General features: G+C 39.0%; 1 protein-coding gene across 2 annotated transcripts; it reads right to left on the bottom strand.

Moving 5' to 3' along the window:
* Nucleotides 1–1,497: 1,497 nt before the first annotated feature.
* On the bottom strand, nucleotides 1,498–11,173 carry LRRC57 (leucine rich repeat containing 57). 2 transcript variants are annotated; one of them, XM_060760968.2, is made up of 6 exons: nucleotides 10,981–11,173; nucleotides 6,882–6,974; nucleotides 4,830–4,965; nucleotides 4,097–4,365; nucleotides 3,044–3,229; nucleotides 1,498–2,459 (listed from the first exon to the last, which is right to left on the bottom strand). In XM_060760968.2, exons 2-6 carry the CDS (start codon nucleotides 6,963–6,965, stop codon nucleotides 2,418–2,420), a joined length of 717 nt encoding a protein of 238 aa, XP_060616951.1. In that variant the 5' UTR covers nucleotides 6,966–6,974; nucleotides 10,981–11,173; the 3' UTR covers nucleotides 1,498–2,417. The 2 variants fall into 2 exon arrangements, with proteins under 2 accessions (XP_060616951.1, XP_060616947.1); XM_060760964.2 differs by having other exon boundaries at nucleotides 6,882–7,056; nucleotides 10,981–11,172.
* Between the last annotated feature and the right edge of the window lie 39 nt (nucleotides 11,174–11,212).

The following is an 11,212-nucleotide window of genomic DNA, read 5'->3' as shown; positions in this document are numbered from 1 at the left end:
AGATATTCCTGTGAAAAGCAGTTTATACCACTGTTCAGCTGCTTTTTACTCCCTTTTGGGATGGTGTATGTTCTTAGTTGCAAGGACCCAGACTTCTGCCCTGAACTAGTACTGGCAATGACTGTAACTGTATATATATCCTGATAATTACTCTTGTACTGTTCTGTTAGTACTGATGTAAAAGACTGATGCAAGAGATTTCCTGAGAGCATGTAATGCTGTTTCTCTGCTGAAATTTAGCAACCCTGGGTGACAGACCATTTGATTATTATTATTTTCTACACTTAAGAAAAAAAGACATACATTTAAACATTAAAGATTTTGCTTATGGACATATTTCTGTGGAAGAGGATAATTCTATTTACAATGCAGCAGCTAAGAAAAATTTTCACCAGATGTTTTTTTTTTGTGTGTGTGCCTTCTGAAATTAGTAATACACATATTTGTGCAATTTTTCAGAGCATCTGGCCATGACAGAAATACGAATGAAATGTATGTTTGTCTAAAATCACCAATGTAGCCGATATTACATGACCAATATAAAATCACAGAAATCGACTCTTGCCTGCCCCATTGTGCACTTGCCACTGAGAGGAAGGAACCAAAGATCACATTTGGAATGACTGTTTAATTTGCATAAAGCATATGACCCACAGCTATTTTTCTTAGTATTGCTTTATAGTAATTGAATATGAGACACACTGCTTTTAAGTAAAGCAATCCTAACAAGTACCTATTTCCAACTTTTTCCTATCAATATTATCAATTAGATTTGGCACAGTATAAAAATTAAAAAATAGTGGAAAAGAGAAAATTATTAAATGAAGTTTACAATAGATTTCTACCCAACTCCTGCCCATCCGGGATACAGTAAAATGCCTCTTGAGTCATTTGTGTATAAAAATTGGCCAAGGCTTTTTTGAAGTGTGTGCTAATGGCATCAAAAGGCAACCCACACTTTCCTCAGCTCTGTACAAAAGGCTATTTGAAACAATATGCATGGTTTAGGTTCAATTTAACAACATACAGATCTGTGTACTGAAATGAGCAGTATGGAAGCAATGTGGAGAGGCATGGAAATACGGCAGGAAACAGGAAAATATCCTAAGCATGCAATGCAAAGGCTTATATAAGGTTGCTCTGACTACTTCTAAAAGAAGTTATCTACTGCCATTCCTTAAATCTTAACACATAAATTCAAATAAAACCTATTGAAAATGAGCATGCAATATTTCACTCTCTACCCAACCCCTTCTTTCAAATCCGAAATACACATGGATGAGGTTAGATGTTATTCATGTGTATTTTCATTAACTCTTAAACTGTTTGCTTGTTTAGGGGGAAGGTGCTGTGCCAAATACAAAGTGCAGAAAGCAGGCATAATGTTCTTGTTCTTGACTACACTTTATGTAGAACCCATGGTTGTATGGAGTAGGTCTTTCCCCACAGCAGTAGTTTCTACTTTCATGTGCAAGGGAAATATGTTACAAAAACAACTTTAGCTGTGCATCTGTTTATTTTTACAGTTTAAATGACATGGAGTGAGCAAGTTACAACATTAACTGAAAAGCTTAAGACAGTTGTGGATGTAGATCTTTAGTAAAAAATATACAAGTTACTTAGAGAAGTTGCATATATTAGGTCCTCCTGGGTGCTTTGCATAAGGCAGCAATATGGCGATCAACTTGATTAAGCAGTTGAGCTTTCTACTGCCAATAACATTCAGTGCAAAGATGTCAGCTCTCCCTAATGCGGTCAGTATAGGCATTAAGATCCGGTTCCATACGTCATTACTGTAGCATGCTTAGGTGAACTATAGGACATTTCATCATCAAATGGAAGAAAAGCCATTTGTTGGTTGAAGGAAAACTATTTTGAATATTTTATAAATTAGTGTTAGTCCATCAACTATTTGTGCTTCAAAATATACATGATATTAAAATGACATCATCTGCCTCTTATGCACTATAAAACAGTAAAAGCCAGAAGATAACTCTACATGGGAGGGTTAACAAAAAGTCAGTATATTCCTTGGCCAATGTCTCCCACACAACTCCTCATCTCCATAAGCTCAACCTGAACAGCTGCAATAAGATCTCCTGCCGCTCAGGTATTTTCTCAAATAAGATTTCACTTATTAAATCATGATGATCCCTGAAGCTAGAGAATCACATACGCAGAAGTACTTTGCGAGCTGCAAAGGTGCTGAGTGTTGTACCCAGAATAGCTTGGTCAATTCCTAGATTCACTTAGTAGCATTGGATGACACATGCTAGACAACTTCAAAATTATGGGTTTTCTTGTCCTTTATGAAAACCTTGAGCATCTTCCTTCCCAACAGGTTAGCAGCACGTAGCATTAATGTATCACAACTCTTGCCACAGTTTCCTTCATAAGATAAAGCTGATAGTAATTCATCAGGCAAATTTCTTCTTTGTAGCTGTGAATCTTTCCATATACTAAAAAATAAAGCAACAAAATCAGTTGTTAAGGAAAGAAAATTAGCATGACAAGAATTTTAGCTTTCTGTACTGGGAAGTAAGTTTTGTTTCCCTTGTTTATTTCCTTTTTACTGACCCAATTCAAGAAAATGTAATTAATTCTATACTGGGTAATTAAATGCCTTTTTAAGATGCAATATGCTCTAAAGTGCATATTGTGAGAAAGTAATAAACTATTGAAGATAGAAGCTTCCATTTACTCAAAAGAAGAACAATTAAAAACAGATAACCTTTCAGTTTTCCTAATTTGCTATCTTCCGACAATTTACCTCCACTCACAAAGCATGCCACCAGCACAATGTTTATTTGTATATAACTAGCTATGAAATGCACTACAGTATCTAAAAGTATATGAAAAACAATGCCTTAAGATATCTAGAAAAAATCTAAAATATCAAAGCATTCAAAAAAACTATTTAAGTGGCTGGAAAAAACTTTGGATTTTTTCTTAATTTATTCTTTTGTTTAAGCTTTATTTTCCTGTCACTTATTAGTTTACTTAAGGCAGCAAAGGTAAATATGTAAGAATTTTTTGTACAAACCTTGTCATATCCATCCAATTCTCGGAGTTTCTTGATCTCAAAAAGATTGCCTTCTACAGCAAGCAGAGAGATCTGTGAATCACTGAGAATACTCTGAGGAAGTACACTTAGTTCTAAACAATTCTCTTCCAGACGCAGGACCTTGAGGCGTGGACAGTGAGAGATTTGTGGGGAGATCTGCGAAATCTATCAAAAGGGGAAGAAAACGTTACTGTTCTGTCAGTGCCAAATTCAGACTGTTACTACCTCCCTCACAGAAGTAACCGAATAAAAAACAAAAGACAATTTCTGCAAAAGGATAACCCATATCCCAAAACATTGGTGTACATTCCCCACTTCATGAATGCTACTACTATGAACAACCACACACTAAAACACGAATACTGAAATATCTGTCTTCTACTGATAAACCATATGACAGATATTCCTCTCTTCAGGAAACCAACCTGTTGCAGCAATTAGCATTAAGAGTAGTTTAGGGCTGTAATATTTAGTTTGGCATAGTACTAAAATCCTAAGTTTGGGAAATTCCAGTTAATGGTCTTACTAGTCTTAAGATTTATTTATACCACTGGTGCTGATACAGGCAGTCCCCAACTTACGAATAACATAGGTTCTGTAGGTATGTTCTTAAATTTAATTTGTTTGTAAATCAAAACAGGTACATTTAAAGTGTCACTCCAATCTATCTATCCATCCATCCACCCACACATACACACACAGTATTATATGTAGAGAGAGAGTTTGCAAAAAATGAAATCTCAAACCCACTTTCTGTTACATGAGCACTTAACATTATAATGGAAACTGGGGGAAGAAACTAGCTGAGAAAAGATATGATGTTCAAAGCATTATTCCCACAGGAGCTTATGTTCTTCTCAACAAATGGAACATTGTGTTTCAAAGTAGAGAATAATCTTAGCTGGAGTGCTTCCCACCACAGCAACCAAGCATTATTTAGAATATTAAGTGTAAAGCTCACATCCAAGTTATTTCTGTTTTAGGAAAACTTTTCTCCTTAATAATGCACACCTAAAAAACCAGTTCGCAGACCTGGTTCTGATTCAAGTTCAGCTCAATGGCCTGAAGGTCTCCAATTGTATCTGGCACACTCTGGATCTGATTTCTTGAGAGATCCACCACGTCCAAGTGACGAAGACTGCATAGCTGGACAGGTACAGTTCGGAGTTTGTTTCCAGAAAGACCCAAAGTCTTCAGAGCTGCAAGTTGTCCAAAAGCAGCAGGTAGCTGTGTCAGCTGATTGCCATTGAGGTGCAAAGCCTCTAGCTTTTTCAGTTTGCACAGCTCTTCGGGAAGTGCAACTAGCAATATAGTATAAACAGAAGTACATTATTCAAAGAAAATTACAATTAAACATTAAAAGCTTTTTTTACTGAGTATAACACAAGGGTTCTAGACACAATTAAACTTTCTTCTGTGATATATATAAAGGCATTGTAATAAATAAGCTACAATTGACATGATTAGTTAAGATCTACCTTCCCCTTAGAACTGCAGATGGATTGATAATTAGAGTGTGAAAAATTACATTCACTGAAAATAACTATTTCACAAAAGCTGGAATACTATGAACTAACTTCGTAACACCTAATTACATAGCAACAAATCAAATGTTCATTAGCTCAGTTTTTTAGTTTTAAAACTCCCTCACACAAGTCAATTCGATAATTTACAAATGGTATCATCTACCTTTGGAAGACAGATATTAACTCTTTGCATTTTAATTAATTACATAGAGAGAAATAACACATTAAAGGAGTCATACTCAGTTTGTTGTTATTTAAAGCAAGGCTTTTCAACACAGAGAATTTCCCCATTAGCGGTGGCAGGGTTTCGATCTTATTGTTGGACAAGTCAATGGTTCTGAGATTACTTGTAAGCTTCTGCAGATCTTCAGGAAACTAAAAAGACAGTTCAAACATTGTACAGAAAATGTTCAAAAAAATTGAAAAGCTCATTACTGTATATACTCATTTATAAGTTGGAAAAAAAATTAGGGGAGAAAATTGACCCCCAAGATCCAGAAACAACTTATGCACAGATTTGCTGCTTCTGCTGTTTTGTAATGCTTTGCTTTAAAAATGGCAGCAGTGCTGGCTCTTTGGCACTTCCTCAATGAGTTAGTACACAGAGGTTGGTGCATCTTTCAGTCTTTCCCTGGACAGACTAAGCTCTCACTTTAGTCTGTCCCAGGAGAACCTGAAACAATTTATTATTTATTTACTTCATTTCTACGCTGCCTTTCTCTACCCTGGAGGGGACTCAAGGCGGCTTAGAAAATCCGGCAAAAAAATCAATGCCACACAGGTAAACAATAAAACACATCTCATCAATATATAAAACAATCTGACATATTAACTATTAAAAGACATATCAATCAAACAAACAAATAAAAACTATATAAAATGTAGAGTCGTGATCTCATATCCACAATCATTTTCAATAATCCATAGTCCATTATTAAAGCTGATAAACGTCTCATTCCGTAGTTTCCTATTCATCAAATGCCTGCGTAAAAAGCCAGGTCTTAAGTTTTTTTCTAAAAACCAGGAGGGATGGGGCATGCCTGAAGCCACTAGGGAGGGAGTTTCACAGCCAAGGAGCCACCACTGGGAAGGCCCTGTTTCTCATCCCAACCCATTGCACTTGCAAAAAGCATTGATTTCTGTCACAGAGGTGGCTCTTTCGTAATTCTCTGCAGGATCAGTGACAGAGGAAGACATTAGGAAGAGATGCCCCTGTCCCTAATGCCCCTGCCTTCTCCACAGCTCTTTTGTGCACCTGCAGCAGAGCAGGAGATTAAAGGGTATCAAAATATGCAAAGAGAGATCCCATCCCTTTTGCTTCCTGTGCACAGCGGTAGTTTTTTTCATGCTTCTCCACCAAGGTGGGAAGAACAGAGTAGGTTAGGCAAAGCTGAAAAAAGCCCCCATTCACTCTGTTCTCCCTGCCATGGTAGCATTTCTTTTATGCCTCCCCACCGAGGAGTATGTAGGAAGAAGCTGAAAAAAGCATCCATGACCACTACTCTCTCCATTTTTTCATGCTTCTCCACCAAGGCAGAGACTGAAGGGTGTTGAAAAAGGCTGGGGAAAAAAAACACTATCCAGTCTGGTTAGTCTGTCACTGCAGCTCTTTAGTGCTTCCCTGCCAAGATGGTAAGAGCAAAGAGGACCGGGGCTTCTTTTGAGTTCTCTGTGAAGGTCTAAGTTCTCCCGTTCAGAGCTTTTTCTGTTGAGAACCTAAAAGCAGCACTGGCCTTCCTCCTCTCTCCAGCAGTCTTTTGCAGTGCCTTGGCAGGAATATGTCAGGAGCAGTGGCAAGGGACAGCAGGCTCCCAGAGGCAGTGCAATCACTTTAATGGCTCTGTGTAAAGCCACCAAGTTTTACCCTCAACTTATCCACAGCACGTATGAAGAGTTATACTTCAAACCTACTTTCAACTGTGCAAAGCTTGTATGGTAAATATTTTTAGAGAGACAAGTCAATAGAATGGATTCAGTATGTAAAACGTATGCAAAACAAATATTAACTGATGTAGCACAACGAAGGCAAAATGTCTTACCTAATGTGAGTAAAACTGTCCTATAGTAAGATAGCAAAAGCCACAATAAAACCAGAAAGACATCCTTCTGCACGTAGGATAAGATGCAGATTAATAACTAGAATTTTTCAACTTTTATCGCCATGTTCTACAAACTGGTTAAAAATACAAATTCCAAAATACAGAAACAATTAAAGGCACACATATTTTTATATTGTATTTTGCATTATAAATGTATTATTTCTGGATTATTTCCATCAAACACACACTTACTTCAGATAGGCCTTTCCCAGTTAATTGGAATACTCCAGTTTTTTGAGCTGTCTCCAAATGTGCTTTTAAGGCACTGTTTCCCATCTTCTAATTCTGGTGTCACAAATGGTTGAGGCAGAACGTCAGTACTATCAGTCTCATTCAAGCCACCATTAGAAGAGCATCTGTTTATTTTCTATTTAAAAGCAACATTTAAAATGTACTTAGACAAAAAAAATATCTACGTGCGGTTCTCCTACCAATCTACTCTTCTCTTGATGGAAATTTTAAAAAACTATTTCAAAACATATTAATAACAAATTCAACACAAATTGCTTATATTAGAAAGTCTGTGCTTAACATAACACAGACATATACAACAGGATAGTTTTTTTAAAAATCGTAAGACCGAATGTATTTTATTAGAATGCCCGCCCTTCTGAAACTAATTTGTTTACAAGTAAGCATGCTTATGTTCTCTCTACCTAAAGAGATTAATTCACTCAGGCTTAAAGGTCTTAAAGTGGGCAGCAAGCTTATATAAACATAATCAGATGGGCAGGTCACCCCATTAAAGAGCATTAGAATGTTAGAAGCCACTGAAACCAATGTATAGTTATTGTATATAGCAAATTCGTATTTTAAAATCAAGCTACTGTCATTGAGGCTTACTTCTACATAACAGGCACAGGACTGAGCTGTACGGTGCAATATTTTCCATACTTACCAAGGTGTAATAAGCACCCAGTGAATTCAGTGTGACTTCATTTCTGCCTAAGCATACTTACAGACGTACTACCATGCTTTCTTCATTCTTGTAATCACAACATTAATATTCACTTAATGATAAGCTGATGTATTTTCTACTTTTTGTTCCTGTAAGAAAGTTTCTAGTGACTGGTCCTGCCTGATTCTGTATTCTTGCATGGCAGGGGATTGAACTCAATGGCCCTTGTGCTCTTCCAACTCTACGATTCTATGAATTTTGAACTAAGACAGGTTTTTTTTAAATAATCAGGCACGGAATGCCATTTTTCATAGTAAAAGCTTAAAAGCTTACATTTGAGACACACCTGATTTGCAGGAAAGGCAATTACTCATCAAAATACATAAATATTACAAACATTTTTGGGAGAAGGTTCAACCAGAACTATTTGAAAACTATATGCTTATGCAACTGGGAGAGAAGAAGAACTTAAATGAGCAAGTGTATACCACGCATTCACCCATTGTTACAGCTAGTAAAATACTCTGATCAATGCAAGAGATTCTGGAGGATGTTCTTTGGCTATCTACACAAACTGGATAAAGTAATGGCAGTCATTGATACATTTCCTCACCTATATAGTTTTGTCATCCCTTTAAAAGGGTTATTCCCAAACTCTGGTCCTCCATATGCTTTGGACTTTGACTTCCTGCAACGTTAGGCACTTTGAGAAATTATTAGAACTGAAGTCCAAAAACCTGGAGAACCGGTTTGGGAATCACTGTTTTGAAAGCACAAATTAGATGCGTGACAAAGGACCTCAGCACACAGTGTCTATCCATTCTACAGGAGGCAGTCACTGGATTTAAAGTGGATAGACACTCTAGTGCAGGCATAGGCAAACTTCAACCCTCCAGGTGTTTTGGGACTTCAACCCCCACAATTCAGAACACACTACCAACTGTTTGGAATTGTGGGAGTTGAAGTCCAAAACACCTGGAGGGCCGAAGTTTGCCCATGCCTGCTCTAGTGTGATGAGGTGGGAAGATGAATATATCAAATTTTGAGTGGACTTGAAAAAAGAACTGAACACAAGGATGTCATAAGGAGGTAGCAGAAGGCATTTAACTCCTTAACAATCCTACGTTTTGTTTCTTTTCCTTTAAAACATTGAAACCTTTTTATTCAGGCAGGTTTTTAAAGAAGAAAGTTCTTAAGAGCAAACTGGGGTGAGGAGGTGCTGTGGGGTATTTGATTATTTTAATAGTTTTTGAGGGGTTTTAATTAGCTAGTTTATTTAATTCTCTTTTAGCATTTGTCTGTTATGGGGTTTAAATTGTACTGTTTCTTATGTCATGCGCCACATTGTATCTCAGTCGAGAGATAAAACTGGGATATAAATAAATAATCACAACAAAAAGAAGCTATGGAGTACTTTATTCAATTACCATGTAGCTTCAAATAGTTTATGACCTTAAAGTGAACCTATCACAGGATTTTCGGAGGCTAACTAAGAATGAGTGACTTGCCCAAGGACACCCGGTGGGCTTTCATGGCTGAGCAGGGATTCGAACCTTGTACTCCAGAATCATTGACATACAATACACCATATTAGCTAGTACATACTAGTGACAGTATGTACTAGCTAATATGAGTTTATTTGTTTACTGTATTTTACCCCACTCTTTCTGAACCCTGAAGAGGACTCAGAGCAGCTTCCAAATTGACAACCATTAACATAAAAACATACAAAATTAGAATATACATTGAGCATTAAAATCATGAAAATCTAAAACACTTACATATAAATACTTTAAATAAGGTGTTAAAACAGTACATATAGACCCGAAATCATAATCCAGAAGCCATTCCAATCACACTGCATTTGCTTTGTAGCTGCATACAGCTCTTTGCTATTTTCCAAACCTTCGGTTCCTTAGCCAGGTTTTAACTTGCTTTCTAAAGGTCAGGAGGGAGAGGGCCAATCTAATTTAACTGGGGAGTTCCACACGCAAGGGGCCACCACTGAGAAGGCTCTGTCCCTCGCACCCACCAGCCGCACCTGTAAAGAAGGTAGAACAGAAAGCAGGGCCTTCCCAGAAGATCTTAGCATCCGGGATGGTTCATAGGAGGAGATACATTTTGACAGGTAAGCTGGGCCAGAACCATTTAGGGCAGTGGTTCTCAACCTGTGGGTCCCCAGATGTTTTGGCCTTCAACCCCCAGAAATCCCAACAGCTGGTAAACTGGCTGGGATTTCTCAGAGTTGTAGGCCAAAACACCTGGGGACCCACAGATTGAGAACCACTTATTTAGGGCTTTATAGGTTAAACCACTGAGCTGTTGAATTTGCTGATTGAAAGGTCAGCAGTTTAAATCCGGGTGTGGGGTGAGCTCCTGCTGTTAGACCCTGCTTCTGCCAACCTAGTGGTTCGAAAACATGTGAATATTAGTAGATCAATAGGTACTGCTTCTATGGGAGGATAACAGCATTCTGCGCAGTCATACCAGCCATGGACAATGTTGGCTCTTCGGCTTAGTAATGGAGATGAGCACTACCCCCCAGAGTCAGATACAACTAGACTTAATGTCATGGGGAAACTTTTACCTAGGCTAAAATCAGCACTTTGAATTGTGCTGGGTAGCAAATTGGCAACCGGTGGAGCTGACGCAGCAGTTGAGGTGTATGTTCCCTGTATGTCTCTCTCATGAGAAATCCGGCTGTCGCCCGTTGGGACTACTCGAAGCTTCGGAACACTCTTCAAAGGAAACCCCACGTAGAGAACGTTGCAGTAATCTAATTGAGATCTAACAAGAGTGTGGACCACAAGTCTGGTTTCTCAAGGTAAGTGCAGCTAGGAGAGACCTCAAGGGCCACGCAGCCCAACTCCATTTTGCCATGCAGGAACACACCTTCAAAGCACTCCCAACAGATGGCCATCCAGCCTCTGCTTAAGGAACTCCCTGGAAGCAGTATATTCCCTTGCCAAGTCTCTTACAGTGAAATTTAAGTCCTGCTCTGACATTATCTTGACTTCACTGAAGTGGTTTTGATCTGCTCTTGACTCAATCGGAGTTGGGAAGAAGAGGAGAAGCTGAAGGAAACTAAGGGAAATCTTTACCCAAAAGAGACAAGATTATAACCCAGGCCTGGGCAAACTTGGGCCCTCCCTCCAGGTGTTTTGGACTTCAACTCCCATCATTCCTGACAGCCTCAGGCCCTTTCCTTTTTCCCCCTCAGCCGCTTAAGCGGGGCCTGAGGCTGTCAGGAATGATGGGAGTTGAAGTCCAAACCACCTGGAGGGAGGGCCCAAGTTTGTCCAGGCCTGGAGTGAAATTTCCCTCAACGCTGGCCCCAAATTATGACCCAAGGAAGGAAAGAGGGCGGCGACAGCAACTTTCCCTCCGACTTACCGAGCTCAAGAGTCTTCTCTGCCCGGCATCCTGGCAACACACGCCCTCAACGTCAGAAAAAAAACCAGTCCACACGGCTTGGACGCTCCCGGGCCGAGCCGCGGTACCCGGATGAGAGCAGCAGCCTCTTTAATCTCCCCGCAGCAGGGATAATGGCGAACTGAGGAGAGCGGGTTGGATCCTCACCCAGGCTTAGCGATTCCGCTTCCGCCACAACCAAAATGGCCGGCCT

Source organism: Anolis sagrei, chromosome 1 (genome assembly GCF_037176765.1).
Source record: "Anolis sagrei isolate rAnoSag1 chromosome 1, rAnoSag1.mat, whole genome shotgun sequence".
NCBI lineage: Eukaryota > Metazoa > Chordata > Lepidosauria > Squamata > Dactyloidae > Anolis > Anolis sagrei.
This window is presented reverse-complemented; position numbering and strand designations above follow the sequence as displayed.

Coding starts and splice junctions, on each gene's coding strand:
- LRRC57 (XM_060760968.2), bottom strand. CDS start 6,965: ATGGGAAACAGTGCCTTAAAAGCACATTTGGAGACAGCTCAAAAAACT. Junction 4,966..6,881: donor CTGGGAAAGGCCTATCTGAA/GTAAGTGTGTGT, acceptor CTGTCTTTTTAG/TTTCCTGAAGATCTGCAGAA. Junction 4,366..4,829: donor TTTAAATAACAACAAACTGA/GTATGACTCCTT, acceptor CTATATTGCTAG/TTGCACTTCCCGAAGAGCTG.